This window comes from Zonotrichia albicollis, chromosome 22 (genome assembly GCF_047830755.1).
Source record: "Zonotrichia albicollis isolate bZonAlb1 chromosome 22, bZonAlb1.hap1, whole genome shotgun sequence".
Lineage (NCBI taxonomy): Eukaryota > Metazoa > Chordata > Aves > Passeriformes > Passerellidae > Zonotrichia > Zonotrichia albicollis.
In genome coordinates this window covers 5,380,020-5,397,696 of record NC_133840.1, presented here as the reverse complement: position 1 = coordinate 5,397,696, position 17,677 = coordinate 5,380,020, and the positions used below count along the sequence as shown (strand labels likewise).

The window sequence follows — 17,677 nt, the reverse complement described above, 5'->3', positions numbered from 1 at the left end:
TTTCTGATTGATGGTGAGATTTGCTGATTATCCATGAGGTGGAATCTTGAACTCAGCATCCCAAACCTCTCCTGAATCCGTGTGGAACTCCAGGGTGAAGAGTGGTGTTTGTCACCCTGAGCTGCCTCAATATTGCTGTGAAATGGAAGGAAAATTTTTTTGTGGACAAAACTGCAAAGTTTGTTACTTCTAGAGGAGCTTTATCTTTTCTTATCTTGGTTTAAAGCAAGTCTAGTCCAGAGGGCAGGGTTATAAATACTGAGAGATTTTAAAAATAAATAGAGATTTTATCAAAGTCAACAAACCCAGCCATGGATAGGGGTGGTGTTGATTTAATAGTGTGCTATGGAACTTGAGGTTTTACTGAAAATTCACAATTTGGTACCCCCCAAATGCTGTTCTTTGTCATCAGCTCCCTAAGGGACCTACAAAAAAAAATAAAAACCAAAGAAAAACCCTTATTGAGAAGCTCTCAAACTGTAGGATCTTGTTGATATCACAGAATTGTAAAATCCCAGAATGATTTGGGTTGAAAGGACCTTAAAAATAATTTTTCCCACCCCCTGCCATGGACAAGGACAACTTCCACTATCCCAGGTTGCTCCAAGCCCTGTCCAACCTGGCCTTGGGCACTTCCAGGGATTGAACAGGTTAAAAATACCCAGGAATCTACCGCAGACAAAGCATTTTAACTTCTCCATTTGTTCAAATAAAAATCATTTGATTAAAAAGGAAAACTGATTTCTTTTGTTCCAGCCAAAGAAGACAGTAGAAAGGAAGTCTCGTGGCAAGATAAAATGAACGTGGAGCAGTAAAAGAGGCATAGCTGTAGTGTGTGTTTCATGTTTTCAGAAAATAACCCTGCTGTGGCCACCAAACCTTTCTGAGCAGCCTTTGTGTGATCTCTGACGTGGCCTTGGCTTTCCTGGCTCTTTGCCTGCTTGGATCACTCAGTGCTCCTGCTTTGCTCAGCTCTGGAGAACCATCCCAGCCTTGTCCCTGTCCCTGAGTGTCTGTCCATGTGTGCTGCTGGGCTCACTGCCACGTGGGGCTGCTCTGGGATTGCAGGAGTGGGATGTGCTTTACCAGGAGGGGAAATATTGTGAGAGGGGTTGGTGGAAAATGCAGGGAGATCATTCAGAATTGAGCACATCGTGTGTAGATGGTGTGCTAGCAAAAAAAAATCCTGGGTTTTTAATAAATCCTTTAAATCCTTGTTTGAATACAGTATCAGTGGTTTTCAGTTATCCTGGGGTACCCAGAACCACTCTGATAAATTCCTTCTTCACTCCACAGGATAGGGAGGTTCCTGCTAAATCCCAGGAGGTGAATTTATACAATTAGCTTGGTTTAAAGACAATATTTACCAAAATCTGGGCAGATTTATCCATAGCAAAGACAGACCATCCAAAAGACAAAATTAAGCACTGTGGAAGAGTGAAAGAATATTCCTTAAACCATAAAAACCGGATCAAATTGTTTCTGGTAGTGTTCTCCTTTAGCATTAACATAATGTAACTAAAGAACTCAAAGGTTTGGAGAGCAGACATGGGTACTGATATTTTTGTCCTCTAATGTAAAATAGCTAATTTCATTTTAATTATTTTTTTGACAGACTGAACCTATGGAATAGAAGATAAAATGGACATTTCTTGCACAGAAGGTAATAAAAGAGCATTGCAGTTCTGCTTATTTGTTGTTCTTAGTTCAAGATGATTTTTGTTTAACTTCTGTAATTCCATGGGTAAGATAAATATGAAGTTATGTTTTCTAAAGGAAGCTGCTAAAGAAGAGCTGGTTTGTGATATTTGATTTAACATCTCACAGCCAGTATTTCCAAAAATCTGCTTTTTAGTCACTGAATAAACAGTGACAAAATTTTGCAGGGAGCTGAGTAAATTCCAGACCAGTTAAGGAATGAGTGATACAAGATTTCCTGTGTTAATCCAGGATTTTTCTGCTGTCAGATGTTCTGGCCTGACAACAAAAGATGGCAAAATTTAAATCCAGTTTAAAATAGCCCAAAGCAGTGTGCCCTGCAAATATCCCCAAAATAGATCCTTATGTGACCATAAATATAAACACCCTAAATATAGCCTAAAGCACTGCTCTGTGTAGAAATAATGGCTCTAAAATCTTCCCAGAGATGAATTACAGACCTTGACTGTGAAATCAATAGAGAAACCATCATCTGTTCACACAGTCAATTTAAAATAATGAAAGCATCAACCTCACTTTGCCACTTAGCTCTGAAAAATGGGTTTCAACCTGCAATATTTCTGTCTGAAGAAACCAAACTGGGAACTTCCCAGCATAACTTCCCACTGGCTCACAAGCCTTTGGGATGTCAGTGGAAAATCAATATATATCTTTTTTTTTACACCATGCTGCAAGCAGTGTTTCTAATTATAAAGGAGGAACAAAGCAGCTCCATTCCTTACAATGGGATTTGTCCTGGCAGTGATTCCCACCTGCTGAGACAACAGTGGCTGCTCTTAATTCTGCAATATTTGCAATTCCAAAATGCTGTCCAGGATAAAAACCTGAATATCACCAGAAAATATTCCAACATCACTTTATTTCTTTTTCTTTAGATCAGCTGCTGCCTTTTCCATGGGAAGGATCCCCCCTGGCATCAGAGATGTGCTGCTCTTGGCCTGCTCTCTTCAGAATGTTCTCTCCTCTTTCTTTCATCTGTTTTTGTTCCAAATTTTGCTGTTGTGAGCGCATGTAAATCTGTTAAAAAACAAAAAAAAAAAATCACAGATGTTAATGTAGAACTGCATTACATTCGCACAATTATTTTTTTCTTAAGGTTTTAAAAAATGCAGAAGCAATGCCTGTCTCTGAAATTGCTCCTCTGTTTTAATTACAGGGCTCCATCTTCAGATTTTTTTTGTTTCTTGTAGCAGTTTTGTTTTAAATGTACAAAGCTTTCAAGAGTGGTCTGTGCTTGTCCTGGAAGATTCTTGGTGGAAAAGTTATTTGTTTTATTCATATGTGAAAAATGTTAAATATCTTTTATTTAAAAAGAAAAAAAAGTTGATAAATTACATGTACAATTACAATTCAATGATCTTTTGTATTTTATTTTTCAAAATAAATGCTTTAAATGTGATTTTTTTTGTTTATTTATTTATTAATTAATGGTCTTGTTTCCAAGTTAAAATTTAAATAATTCAAGATATTGATGTGTTAGTAATAATTCAAGATATTGATGTGAGGGAAGATATGCTGTCGTGGGTTTGGATCTTATTTTAAGGTTTGCAGTTTAATGCTTTTTGTTTGCTTTTAATAGCTGGGTGATGAAGAAATAGTAAATTGGAGTGTCCCACTCAGAGGTGTAATGTGAGATTTGTTTGCTGCAGGTAGAAGTAGGTAATTTTAGACTCTTGAATTTCTTCCTTAACAGCAATTTTGTTCAGAGATGCTCTGCTGGGGGAAAACTGCTGTGAGTTGTACCCTAAAGTTTCGATCTTTAGGATACAACGTGGAACATGATTATTCCATAAGTTATTTTTGGGATGGTCATTGTGGCTCAATTTCTGTTCCTTTCGCTGGCTCAGGGCGCTGAAGGCGGTTTCAGCCTTCCCCACTGGTTTGGAGAGGAGTTGGTGCCAGAACATTTATATTTCCTCGCATTGTGGGTCTGACAGAGTTCTGCTTTTCCTCCGTTCCTCCATTTCTCGTGTGTGGCGATGACAAACCCGCAGTGCCGTGAGGAAGGGCGGCCGATCCCCGCGCTCCTGGTGCCGCCTGAGGGCAGCGCGGCCCCGCCGCTCCCGAGGCCGCTCCGAGCCCCGCTCCTTCCCCCGTTCGTTCCCGGCGCTTCCCCGGAGCCGCCCGGGATCGCCCCGGTGCCGCCGCCGGGGCGGCTCCTCCCGCCGGGACCCGGATGGGCCCGTACGTGACGCGGGGGCGCGGCCGCTCCCCCGGGCCGGAGCGGAGCGGAGCGGCGGCCGCGGGCGGGCAGCAGGTGAGCGCGGGCGGGGACAGCCGGCCCCGCTGCCCTCAGCCCTCCCTCATCCCCTCCCTCCATCCCCGCCGGGGCTCCGCTACCGACCCGCGGCAGGTGAGGGAGCGGCGGGGAGGCCGCGGGGCTGCAGGGGTGAGGGGAGCGGAGGGACAGCGGCTGGGGCAGCCCCTCGCGAGCGGTGCTGCCGGTCAGGCTGCGTCCCCCTGGCATTATGAGAGTTAATTTTTAATTAGTTATGAATGAATTGTTGGTTATTTGCCTGAGTGTTGGCGTGCCCGCCGCCTGGTTTGTGCTGCCCCTGTGGTGATGCCTGTGCTGCTACAGCTGTCAGGCGGCTCCGAGCTCTGAGAGCGGCGGGATTCCGTGAGGGGCAGCACCAGTGAGAGCAGCCCGGGTGTCCTCAAAGCTGTGGGAGTCCATGAGGGACAGTGCCAGTCCTGGTGTCCTCAAAGCTGTGGGATTCTATGAAAAGCAGTGTCAGCCCTGGTGTTCTCAAAGCTGTGGGATTCCATGAGGGGCAGTGGCAGTGAGGGCAGCCCCGGTGTCCTCACAGCTGTGGGATTCCATGAGGGGCAGTGCCAGCCCTGGTGTCCTCAAAGCTGTGGGATTCTATGAAAAGCAGTGTCAGCCCTGGTGTTCTCAAAGCTCTGAGATTCCATGAGGGGCAGTGCCAGCCCCGGTGTCTTGAGAGCTGTGGGATTCCGTGAGGGGCAGCACCAGTGAGAGCAGCCCCGGTGTTCTCAAAGCTCTGGGATTCTATGAAAAGCAGTGTCAGCCCTGATGTCCTCAAAGCTGTGGGATTCCATGAGGGGCAGTGCCGGCACCCGTGAGTGCAGCCCCTCTGTCCTTCACCATGGTCACTCCAGCCCCAGGCAGGTGTCCCTGCTGTCCTGCAGGGTCACTGGGATGGACACTCCCATTCTGCCCATCCCTACAGCTGTCTTTGCTCTCAGCTGTAAAGCTGAGTTACACAGCCCTTTCATCATACTCTGTGCTGTTTGTGACTATGATGATGGGATTTTACAGTCCAGTTTATTGCCCCTCTTCCAGGATGTTTCTTTGACACAGATTCATTGGAATTTACTGGATGTTGTTTCTTTTCCCTCTGTGCTCACACAAACCTTACAATCATCTGTGTCTCTTGAAGCTGGTGATGCAGACTTTCCTAAATCAGGTCTCATCTACCCCAGTTTCTTTTTAAAAAGGGAGAGCTTTCTAAATTCTCATAAAAGCCCATCCCAAAGCGTTACCTTTGAACAGGAGTTTGTGTGGGGCTCCTGTGATGTTCATCAGAACCTTGATAGAAAACGCTTTGACTGTATAACCAATATGTCATTTTTTTGTTGGTATGTAACTTTTTTTGGGTTTGTAACTTTGCCAACACTGGTGCAGAAGGTATTTAAGAAAACACCTCAGAAGGTATTTAAGAAAAAGTTGTTTAAACCAGTATGGAGAAGTTGAGAGAACAGCAGAGCCTTGAAAAGCTTTTATAAATCTCAGCATCAAGCCCAGTTCAAAGGTTGCTGTCATTCTCTGGGGGATGAAGGCAAACTGGCAGGGCCAGCTCATTTACTGAGCTGTCCCCAACAAAGCTCCAGGAAGCTTTTAAATGCTTTTAAAGGGCAGGTGGAAGGACTGGAAGGAGGCATTTCTGGTAGAGTTGGATGCTGCTGATGTGATACTTGATTCAATGATAATTTTATTTATCGGTGGTGTTTTCTGTTGATCTAGACCTAGATGTATTTGAAAGTGAAATGGAGGCATTTGCTTAGTTTAAATAAATAAATTCTGTAAATTTAATGAGAGATTTAACAAGGGAATACTTCTGCACATAGTTTAAAATAATTATTGCTGGTGCTTTGAGTGCAAAGAGAAGGATCAGCTCAGGTTTGGATGGGGCTTGCAGCAGCCTGGTCTGTGGACATGGCAGGGGGGTGGACTTGGATGATCCTTAAGGTCCAGTTCAACCCAAACTATTCTGGGATTGAGGTGGGTGTGTTTTCTTCATGACATACAGCGATTAACTTGTGGTTTTCTTTCAGGAGGCCTCTGCTGCTGCCAGCACAGCTCTGTTTCACTGCTCCCTGGGTGAGCAGGTGAAGCCAGCCCAGAGAGGGACTTCACTCACCTTTTAATGAACATCAGAAAACAGGTTCAGCTGGTCACTCATTGATCTTTTTATTGCCACTCCTGGTTCTCCAGATCCTGCTCTCATCATGGCCTAAACCTCTTTATTGAGGGGTTGTTCTGTGTGGGTGTTCCAATGGCACAGAAGGTTGGTATCCTGAGCACAGCACAATTAATGCTGTCTCATGGCTTTTTTTTCTTAAACCTTGGTGTCATATTGAAGGAGATTATGAAAGAGGGAGGAAAATCTCTTTTCTTCAGGCCTCTAGCTCTCTTAGGAAAGGGGCCCTTTTTGGTGCAGTGCCAAATGGATGAACTTACCCCAAAACCCATCCTGTGGTCAATAATGCTGACATAGTTAATGGAGGAAATGTTGTTTATTCACACTAAACTCCATTTAGTGAAATCTATGGGACATCCTTGAAAAATGCACACCAAGAACACATTTTTGGTCAATCTTTTGTTCTTTTGAGTACTCTAAAGAGAACTAGAAATAGCAGCCAAAGCACTGGTGTCAAGTGGCAGCTTTATAAATAATACTTTCACAGTAAGTACAGGCTCACTCTCAGTTTTTGACTGCATCTTATAAATGCTGATCTGTAAGTTTTTCTGGCTGATAATTTGTTTACTTCCTTAAAGGAATCCCTAACAAAATAATCTTTCATTTATATTGTGTCTATTCTTTATCTGTGAGGCATTGTTGAGTTGTTTGGATAACTGATGATGTCAGAACAAAATTTGTTTTAGGACAAATATTAAAATTGTTAATAGGGTGTGGCCCTTCAGAAGCTCTTCCATCCTTATTTATCTGCCTGTGCATTGGGCTGGGGTGGAAAAATGATTCTGAACTGTAGAGAAAAGAAATTAAATCCCTCTCTGAGCTCAGCCAACCCTCTTAATGATGTTTGGAACTTCCCAGTAGCTACTTATCTGTGTTTATTAGGGTGTTAAACAGGATCTAGGATTCATCTCCAAATTTTGTGGACACCCCCACAGAATGTGGAGATTTTCAGGAGGTGTGGAGATGATCCTGTCTCCATGAAGTTCCAGTTTTGTTCAGGAGCATCCCAGCTCTGTCTGGGTTCCCTCAGAACTCAATATTTCCTTTAAGAGCTGAGATCTAACAGTGTGCACAGTAACTGTTAGCAGCATTATTAAGGCAGATTTTTTTAAATTTTATGTCATTTTTTCTTCCTGATTTTGAAGGGGAGCATCCTTTAGTTAATAAGTAAACATGCCAGATGTGCTTGTGCAAATAATCCTCCTCTTTCTGTATTTTGTAGTGATTTGAGAGAAGGTTTGGAGAACAGGGATTTTACACAACACAGTGTAAGGAGAGCAGCGGGCTTCCCTTGCAATTATTATTTTTGTGGTGCAGTTTGTCTGTGCATCCCATTGTCCTGCTGAGGATGGAATGAGAAACCTCGAAGTGTTAAATTCAGATGATAATTAGCAGTGTGCTAAGGAGAGTTAAATGTTGGTGTCTCACACCCCGTGTGTGCTGTAGAGTTCAATATTGGTGTCTCACACGTGTGTGTGCTGTGAGAGTTCAATATTGGTGTCTCACACGTGTGTGCTGTAGAGTTCAATATTGGTGTCTCACACCCTGTGTGTGCTGTGAGAGTTCAATATTGGTGTCTCACACCCCGTGTGTGCTGTGAGAGTTCAATATTGGTGTCTCACACCCCGTGTGTGCTGTGAGAGTTCAATATTGGTGTTTCACACCCGTGTGTGCTATGAGAGTTCAATATTGGTGTTTCACACCCCATGTGTGCTGTAGAGTTCAGTATTGGTGTCTCACACCCCGTGTGTGCTGTGAGAGTTCAGTATTGGTGTCTCACATCCCGTGTGTGCTGTAGAGTTCAGTATTGGTGGTTTTTTTCACACTCGTGTGTGCTGTAGAGTTCAGTATTGGTGTCTCACACGCGTGTGTGCGGTGCTGTGATGCAGCGGGCAGGGGAAGCCCTGCTGTCCCCGGCTGCAGAGCGATCCCGCTTTTCCCATTCCCGGGAATTCCAGAGCCCTCCCCGTGCCCGGCTGGAGGTGGCAGACGGAGCCGGGTGTCGCCAATGTGGCACGGACGCGTCCCCGCATCCCGCCCCTGGCAGGGCCGTGTTCCTGCATCCCGCCCCTGGCGAGGGACAGGCTGGGACAGCGGCCACCCAAATCCTCGCAGCAAATGACATTTTCCTGCAAAGCCGCGCCGGAGCCAATCGCTCCCTGCACCGCGCAGCCAATGGATGCCGGGCTCTTCCAGCCCCTGCCAGCGGCTCGGCGGCTGGAGGGCCTCGCAGCAACCGTGCCCGCAGCCTCTCCGGGGGTGGCCGGCATCCCTGCTCATCCCTGCTCATCCCTGCTCCTCCTCCTCCTCATCCTCATCCTCACCCTCCCGGCAATAACGCCGCCGCTGCTGTGGGAGCGCTCGGGGTGACGCGGCCGCCGCGGGGAGCGCGCAGCCCTCGGGGTAATCCGGGTTGGATTAATTTGGGTCTCCCTCCAGCAGTGCCACGGCCTCCTACCCAGCAGAGCTGCTCCCCAGAGCCAGAGGGATGGTGGTAGTCACGGGGCAGAGCAAAGCGAGTGCCACCCCGGATGATGCCATGTCGAGCTCGGATGCAGAGGATGATTTCCAAGAGCCGGCCACTCCCACCGCCACCCAGGCAGGACAAGCGCTGCCTCTGCTGCCCCAGCAGGTAAGAGCTCACCTGAGATGGGCACGATCGCGGCAGCGCAGACGGCTCAGCTGCTGAGGAATTCAGGATTTGAATAAAACTCCGTCTCTTGAATGTATTTGAGTAGCTCGGCAGCTTTACTTACAAGTTCCATCCAGGTTTGGACTTGAGACGTGCAATTAAGTGTTTATTCTGGTCCTTAAGGCAGCCTGGGATGTGATAGTAAGGTTTAGGCCTGATGTAAACAAATGCGATTTTTTTTTTTTTTTGCAGTGTAAAGTATGGTCTGGTTGTGTAAAGGAGCAGCAGAGTGCAAGTCCCAAGGTTGACCTGAGATTTCTTCCCTTTTTGTTTTTTCTTCTCTGTGTAAGACTGGGAAAGGTCTTTGACTGTGTAAGACTGGGAAAGGTTTTGTTTTGTTTCCTTTCCCCAAAAAAGCCAAGAAGAAGCATTAATACCTCAAATATCTGCTATTCCAGCTGAGTGATTTCTGCTGTTTCAGATTCCCAGCTACAATTAAACCACTCCCCGATTCCTCCCAGCCGCCAAACATCCAAATTTTCACCCCTCAGACTCCCTGACCCGTGGCAGTGGGGCAGGAACCACACGCTGGCAAACTGCGAGTGCCTTTTGGCAGCTCCTTTCTGATGTCCTGGTGTCCGATTTTCGGCTGTTTGGATGGCCTGGAAAGGCCCGGGGTGGCCTTGGGGCAGCCGCGTTCCAAAGGAGCAGAAGAGGCTTCAGTTCTTTTCTCAGTCTCGGTGTTTATTAATTGTTTATCTAAAAGATTTTCTCTCGGCCCGACAGAGCTCTGCTCAGCAGCCAGCCATGAGCACAATCCCCTCCCTCCGGGCGGTCACCTATCTTTATACCCAAAGTTACGTGTACAATATTTATCATTTTTCCCCAGTACCTTTCACCCTTATTGCCCAGTGCACTTTTAGTAATGACCAATCCCAAAGTGCCACCATCACCACAGAAGATGGAGGAGAAGAAGAAGAAGGAGAAGGACAGGACACGCCCCAATTCCTCCATCTTACTTCTCTAAACCCCCCTGTACAGAAATCCTAAACCCTGTGTTTCACTCTCTAACTAACCAATCCCTTCACCATTCACCCCGGTGAAACCCTCCTGTCCTCATACAGGTGTCGTCTCCTGTGTAGGATCAAAGTCCAGCCACCAGACACTTCTGGAACATTCCAGGACTCCCGAGCCCCCCAAGGGTGCTCTCGGTGACTGCACCTCAGTGCTGAGGTGCTGAGATCCCACACTGGTTGCTTTTGCAGTTCCCAGAAGTTGTCCCACTGAACGTGGGGGGGATGTTCTTCACCACCCGGCTGTCGACGCTGCGCAGGTACGAGGACACCATGCTGGCAGCCATGTTCAGCGGCAGGCACTACATCCCCACGGACGCCGAGGGCAGGTACTTCATCGACAGGGACGGCACCTACTTCGGGTACGTGCTGTGCTTTTACACTTTGTAATACTCTGTGATGGTTTTGGTTTTGTATCCCAATAGTTTTCCCTAATGGATAACCCCAGATTGTACCCCCTCCCTTTACCTGTGTAATCCCTTTCCTTTGCTGAGATCATCCCCAAATCCCCACCCTGGCTCTCTGTCAGTCACTCAGCATCCCCATCCCCTCCATCCAGAACTTTCTGTCCAGGACATCGAGTGATTGATTAGCCAGGGGTCAGCCCCCCAAGTATTTCCCCATACACTGACCTAAATGTCCATTTCCCAGTATCCATCCCTAATTTTATCTTACTGATCAGTAAATGTTATCTGCTTTAGGTTTCCACCTCCCTTTAAATGTAACCTTTTAAACTTGTTTTTAACAGTTCTTTTCCCTAAAGTGCAGCATTTAACACCTCCCTTTAAATGTACCTCAGCATCCCATCCCCTGCATCTAGAACTTTCTGTTCAGGACAATGAGTTTTCAGCCAGAGGTCAGAAATCAACCCCCCAAGTATTTCCCCATACACTGACCTGAATGTCCATTTCCCAGTATCCATCCCTTAATTTCTCTTATTGATCAGTAAATGTTATCTACTTTAGGTTTCCAACTCCCCTTAAATGTAACCTTTTAAACTTGTTTTTAACAGTTCTTTTCCCTGAAGTGCAGCATTTAACATTGCACACCTTCAAAGCATCACAGGATGCAGTTAAAAATTCTTTGTGCAATGGGAAAAGAAAAAACAAGAAATGCTTTGGATTTGTGCATTGTCTCCCCTAGAGCATCTCCTTGAATTTGTGCATTGTCTCCCCTAGAGTATCTCCTTTCAAGGTATCAAGTTGTTTGGATGGTTTAAAGAAGTGTTTGGAAATAGGAAACTCCTTGCCCAGCACTGGGTTTGAATTGATATTCAGTATCTGTAAGGAAGAGGGAGAGGAATAAATTAATCTAGGATTCTTATACAGTTGAAAATGTGATGTTTTCAATCTTTAAACAGGATACAACTGCTAAAATAAAGCTCAAACCTTTAAAAAAATTATTTTTCTGAATTATTTTTGTTGCTAGTGCCATATTCCTTCACCTCCAGGATTCCTTCCTTCCTGCTCAGCTTTAATTTCATTTTTAATTAAACTAACCATGATTACTAATGGTGTGCTTGAGCTGGGGTGAGATTGCTAAGAAAGGTGATCGGTGTTCCTGGGTTCAGGTCTTTTCCCAAAGAACACATTGCAATTTATTCCAAATTTCTTGTTGCTCCTTTATAGACATTTCCTTATTGCCTTCAACAGAGGAGCAATTCATTATTTTCAAAGCACTTTTGGGTTGTACCATAATCTGGGACAGAGGTAGATTAAACCACTGTGTTTATTCTAAAATAATTTGTAACTTTACATGAGGCAATTGTTGGAAAATCAATTAATTTGTGATGTTATCAACCTCATTGAAAATCCAGCTGGAACAGAGAGCCAGGTTAGCAGGTGCTGTATTTGTTGTCATTCTAAGATTGCAGTAATGCTTTTTAATTTGATAAGGTTTTCTTGGTTAACACTTATAAAGTGATTTTTTTTTGTTTATTTGATAAGAGTTTTGTTGGTTAATACTTATAAAGTGATTTTTCTCTCTGTCAAAAGATCCTGTTGCTGAACAGTGCTTCAGAATAAGAGGAAATGTTCTCTTTTTTAAATATTCTGATTATTGTTCTGTAAATGCCCCTGATCTGTGATGAGAAAACTTTGCAGATGTCCCATCCACTCAGCTGGATCTGTGTGGAATAAAATGTCCATGAAAAAGATTCTCTGGGAAAATGCAGAAGTTTATTTTGTCCCAGACCTAAATTTGAAATGCAGTGACCACAATTTCTTTCCCATGAAACACTCTGGCCTCTTCTGTGTTATAAATGGTTTCCTCCACAATGAATGTTTGGTTTAAAATCCACTGATATTTTTTCAAATGAGTTTTGACATCAGCTGAGGCAAAATGTGAAATAATGGCTTGGAAAGCTGAACGTGACAAACGGTTTTACAAACAAACGTTGGGAACCAGGCTCATTTATTTCAGTTACTGTCTCAATAGAGCAAACAGTGAATATCCAGCATTTCCTGTCCTTTCCCACCTGCAGCAGTTTTGGCAGAAATGTGTTTGTTAATGATATTTTTGTCCTTTTTTTTAGAGACATACTAAACTTCCTGCGGTCGGGTGAGCTGCCGCCCCGCGAGCGCGTGAGCTCAGTGTACAAGGAGGCTCAGTATTATTCCATAGCACCCTTGCTGGACAATCTAGAGGATGTCCAGCCTCTTAAAGGAGAAAAAGTTAGACAAGCTTTCCTGGGCCTAATGCCATATTACAAAGGTAAATAAACAAAGTAGCACCCACTGTTTCTTCTGGTGGGATTGCAGTGTTCAACCTGTGCTTTCAGTCTGCTCGCAGCTCCCATTGCAGCTGGGAAGTTTATTCTGTATTTTTTATGCTGTTTGGATCTTTGAGGTCTCCACATCCTGCTGCATCCCAGGGTGTGGATTTGTGTGCTTGGAAGGGAGCAAGGTTAGGCTGAAATGAGGTTATCAAATGAGAGGGTTTGGCTGCATTTGTTCTGTCAGCAATTGCAAGTGAATAAACTTGGCCTTGTAGTGAGGCCAGATAACTTGGCAATGTAATAAGGCCATCAAGCTCACCAGATAACTGAGATTGATTTGATTATTCTACACATTATATAATTATATAATATACATTCATTATATAATTATGTATATATATATATATATACATAATTATATATATATACATATTATATGTATATGTATATGTATATGATATAATAAGGCCACCAGGCTCACCAGATAACCGAGATTGATTTCATTATTCTAGATTTTATATCATTATATAATGTATATAATTAAATATATATTTTATATATGATTATATAATATATTAATTTATATATTTTTAATATAATAAGGCCACCAAGCTCAACAGATAACTGAGAGTGATTTGATTATTCTACATTTTATATAATTATATAATATATATAATTTAATATATATTTTATATATAATTATATAATATATTAATTTATTTTAATATAATAAAGCCACCAATCTCAGCAGATAGAGATTGATTTGATAATTCTATATTTTATTCTATATCTAATATACAATACATAATATTGTATTTTTATTATTTATAATTATTATATTTACTTATATATTGAATAGAATAGAATAGAATAATTGTGTAATTATAAAATATATTAATTTATATTTTTTTAATATAATAAGGCCACCAAGCTCACCAGATAACTGAGATTGATTTGAATATTCTACATTTTATATAATTATATAATGTATATAATTTACTATATATTTTATATATAATTATATACTATATTAATTAATTTATTTATTTTTAATATAATAAAGCCACCAATCTCAGCAGATAACCGAGATTGACTTGATCATTCTATATTTTATTCTTTATATATTATACAATATATAATATTATATTGTTATTATTTATAATTATTATGTGTACTTATATATTGAATAGAATAGAATAGAATAGAATAATTGTGTAATTATAAAATATATTAATTTATATATATTTTTAATATAATAAGGCCAACAAGCTCACCAGATAACCGAGATTGATTTCATTATTCTAGATTTTATATAATTATATAATGTATATAATTTACTATATATTTTATATATAATTATATACTATATTAATTAATTTATTTATTTTTAATATATTAAAGCCACCAATCTCAGCAGATAACCGAGATTGAATTGATCATTCTATATTTTATTCTATATATATTATACGATATATAATATTATATTTTTATTATTTATAGTTATTATATGTACTTATATGTTGAATAGAATAGAATAGAATAGAATAGAATAGAATAGAATAGAATAATTGTGTAATTATAAAATATATTAATTTATATATATTTTTAATATAATAAGGCCACCAAGCTCACCAGATAATGAGACTGATGGAATAATTCTGTATTTTGCTACATGCTGCCAATATGCTGCTGAGATCAGCTGCAGTGCAAGTTCTCACATGGAATAATTGCTTTTGGTCTCTTTCCCTGGCCCCTCCTTGGCCCCGTCCCTCCGTGTCCCTGCAGAGCACCTGGAGCGCATCATCGAGATCGCCAAGCTGCGGGCCATGCAGCGGAAGGCCAGGTTTGCCAAGCTCAAGGTGTGCGTGTTCAAGGAGGAGATGCCCATCACTCCCTACGAGTGCCCCCACTTCAACTCCCTGCGCTTCGAGCGCAGCGAGAGCGAGGCCAAGCTCTTTGAGCACCACTGCGAGGTGGACGTGTCCTTCGGGCCCTGGGAGGCCGTGGCCGACGTCTACGACCTCCTGCACTGCATCGTCAGCGACCTGTCGGCGCGCGGCATCACCGTGGAGCACCAGTGCATCGGCGTCTGCGACAAGCACCTCATCAACCACTACTACTGCAAGCGCCCCATCTACGAGTTCAAGATCACCTGGTGGTGAGCGGGGCACGGAGAAGGGTCAGGGGACTGCCACAGGACAAATGTGCTTTCGGGGTCACCTGGTGGTGGCACATCGAGGGGTGAGAGGACTTCTAGAGGACAAATGTTCTTTCGAGATCATTGGTGGCGAGTTGTGGTGGCACTGAGGGGTGACAGGACTTCTAGAGGACAAATGTTCTTTCACCATGGCCTTGTGGTGAGTGTGGTGGCACTGAGGACTCCTAAAGGACAAGTGTTCTTACAACATCACCTTGTGGTGGCACTGAGAGGTGAAAGGATCTTAAAGGACAAATGTTCTTTCAAGATCATTGGTGGCGAGTTGTGGTGGCACTGAGGGCTCCTAAAGGACAAATGTTCTTTCAAGATCACCTTGTGGTGAGTGTGGTGACACTGAGGGGTGAGAGAACTCCTAAAGGACAAATGTTCTTACAACATCACCTTGTGGTGGCACTGAGAGGTGAAAGGATCTTAAAGGACAAATGTTCTTTCAAGATCATTGGTGGCGAGTTGTGGTGGCACTGAGGGCTCCTAAAGGACAAATGTTCTTCCAATATCATCTTGTGGCAAACTAAGGGTTGAAAGGATCCTAAAGGATAAACGTTCTTTCAAGATCATCCTGTGGTGGCAGAGCATGGGATGAAAGGATCCTAAAGGACAAATGTTCTTTCAAAATCATCTGGTGGTGAGTGTGGTGGCACTGAGGGGTGAAAGGACTTCTGAAGGACAAATGTTCTTACAACATCACCTTGTGGTGGCACTGAGGGGTGAAAGGATCTTAAAGGACAAATGTTCTTCCAAGATAATCTGGTGGTGAGTGTGGTGACACATCAAGGGGTGAAAGGACTTCTAGAGGACAATTGTTCTTTCACCATCGCCTTGTGGTGAGTGTGGTGGCACTGAGGGCTCCTAAAGGACAAATGTTCTTACAACATCACCTTGTAGTGGCACTGAGAGGTGAAAGGATCTTAAAGGACAAATGTTCTTTCAAGATCATTGGTGGTGAGTTGTGGTGGCACTGAGGGCTACTAAAGGACAAGTGTTCTTTCAAGATCACCTTGTGGTGAGTGTGGTGACACTGAGGGGTGAAAGGACTCCTAAAGGACAAATGTTCTTTCAAAATAATCTGGTGGTGAGTGTGGTGGCACATCGAGGGGTGAGAGGACTTCTAGAGGACAAATGTTCTTTCACCATCGCCTTGTGGTGAGCGTGGTGGCACTGAGGGCTCCTAAAGGACAAGTGTTCTTTCAGGATCACCTTGTGGTGAGTGTGGTGACACTGAGGGGTGAAAGGACTCCTAAAGGACAAATGTTCTTACAACATCACCTTGTGGTGGCACTGAGGCGTGAAAGGACTTCTGAAGGACAAATGTTCTTTCAAGATCACCTTGTGGTGAGTGTGGTGACACATCAAGGAGTGAAAGGACTTCTAGAGGACGAATGTTCTTTCAAGATCATTGGTGGCGAGTTGTGGTGGCACTGAGGGCTCCTAAAGGACAAATGTTCTTCCAATATCATCTTGTGGCAAACTAAGGGTTGAAAGGATCCTAAAGGACAAATGTTCTTTCAAAATCATCTGGTGGTGAGTGTGGTGGCACATCGAGGGGTGAAAGGACTTCTAAAGGACAAATGTTCTTACAACATCACCTTGTGGTGGCACTGAGGGGTGAAAGGATCTTAAAGGACAAATGTTCTTCCAAGATCATCTGGTGGTGAGTGTGGTGACACATCAAGGGGTGAGAAGACTCTTAAAGGACAGTTGTTCTTTCAAGATCATCTAGTGGTGAATTGTAGTGGCAGAGCAAGGGGTGAAAGGATTCCTAAAGGACAAATGTTCTTTCAAAGTCTCCTGGTGGTGAGTGTGGTGGCACAGCAAGGCGTGAAAGAACTTCTAGAGGACAAATTTTCTTTCAAAGTCACCTTGTGGTGAGTGTGGTGGCACAGCAAAAGGTGAAAGGACTTCTAAAAGACAAATGTTCTTTCAAGATCATCTGGTGGTGAGTTGTGGTGGCAGAGCAAGAGGCAAAAGGACTTCTAAAGGACAAATGTTCTTTCAAGATATTCTTGTGGTGAGTGTGGTGGCACATTGAGGGGTGAAAGGACTTCTTGAGGACATCAAGCTCACCTGCTGGTGAGCGTGGTGGCACTTCCAGGACAAATGTTCTCGGCAGCTGCCTTGCTGCTCACATTCCTCGGGATCAGCCTGCTGGCAGGGGTTGGGAAAACCTCTGGAAACTTGACAAACCAGCCTGAACTCAGACTGTTGGCTCAGGTACCTTAACGAGGCACAAAACAAAATCACCTCATGCAAAGGATGGAGGGGAGTGGCTGAACATCTGCTCAAAGGTGCCACCAACCACGTGGCTTCAGGAGGGAATTGCAGATTTTTCCTGCATTCTTGGGAATCTGGGGTGCTACTAAAGCTGACTTTTCAGTTTTACCCTCTTAGAAATGGTTTAGTTCCTCCTTCAGCTTTATAAAGTTTGAGTCACACCCAACACAAAGATCTGGAAATGTCATTTTGATGTACTAGATAATTTAAAAACAAAAGGAATATTCCTTATATATTATTAATTGTTGTCAGGGTTAAGCTGTATTTCTTTTTTAATTAAGAATCTACGTTGTGAATTATAATGTTGTACTTCAATTATTTCTGTTGTTATCAAAAGGAATAGCAGATCTGGAATATATTCCTTAATGCTTTTAGGAATAATAAGTGTCCATGGAAGACTTGTGCCTGTTTTTAGCCTTAGAAATTTTAAATGTTTACAGTATCTACAAAAAAAAAAAAAAGCTCTTTAGAATCAGGTCATTTGCAAAGGCTTTTGGTAAATGAGAAAACCCTGTATGTATATTCCTATTAGCAGTAGTAAGAGGAATATTTAATGTATATTATTTTATTATTGACTCTTTTTACATTCTGTGATATTAAAAT

At 43.0% G+C, this 17,677-nt stretch overlaps 2 protein-coding genes across 14 annotated transcripts in view; both read left to right on the top strand.

Annotated features, from left to right (window-relative positions):
• The window catches only part of TPST1 (tyrosylprotein sulfotransferase 1), a 29,381-nt gene extending 26,263 nt beyond the window's left edge, over positions 1-3,118 (top strand). For 3 of the 9 annotated variants that reach the window (XM_074557207.1, XM_074557201.1, XM_074557202.1), the window contains 3 exons: positions 757-833; positions 1,616-1,663; positions 2,595-3,118. In XM_074557207.1, coding sequence (XP_074413308.1) covers positions 757-772 — 16 coding nt within the window. In that variant the 3' untranslated portion in view covers positions 773-833; positions 1,616-1,663; positions 2,595-3,118. The remainder of the gene's footprint in view (positions 1-756; positions 834-1,615; positions 1,664-2,594) is intronic. The other 6 variants (XM_074557209.1, XM_074557204.1, XM_074557208.1 and 3 more) reach the window with 3 other exon arrangements.
• Positions 3,119-3,719: 601 nt separating this feature from the next.
• Positions 3,720-17,597, top strand: KCTD7 (potassium channel tetramerization domain containing 7). Of its 5 annotated transcripts, none has more exons than XM_074557212.1 (6): positions 3,720-3,976; positions 6,019-6,128; positions 8,607-8,796; positions 10,062-10,231; positions 12,403-12,581; positions 14,371-17,597. In XM_074557212.1, the coding sequence occupies exons 3-6, from the start codon at positions 8,653-8,655 to the stop codon at positions 14,745-14,747; spliced, it is 870 nt and encodes a 289-aa protein (XP_074413313.1). In that variant the 5' UTR covers positions 3,720-3,976; positions 6,019-6,128; positions 8,607-8,652; the 3' UTR covers positions 14,748-17,597. The 5 variants fall into 5 exon arrangements, 4 of the variants coding, with proteins under 4 accessions (XP_074413313.1, XP_074413314.1, XP_074413312.1 ...); XM_074557213.1 differs by having other exon boundaries at positions 8,604-8,796; XM_074557211.1 differs by having other exon boundaries at positions 3,721-3,976; positions 6,019-6,251.
• The last annotated feature ends 80 nt before the right edge of the window (positions 17,598-17,677 follow it).

Coding starts and splice junctions, on each gene's coding strand:
- KCTD7 (XM_074557212.1), top strand. CDS start 8,653: ATGGTGGTAGTCACGGGGCAGAGCAAAGCGAGTGCCACCCCGGATGAT. Junction 8,797..10,061: donor TGCCTCTGCTGCCCCAGCAG/GTAAGAGCTCAC, acceptor TTGCTTTTGCAG/TTCCCAGAAGTTGTCCCACT. Junction 10,232..12,402: donor AGGGACGGCACCTACTTCGG/GTACGTGCTGTG, acceptor CCTTTTTTTTAG/AGACATACTAAACTTCCTGC.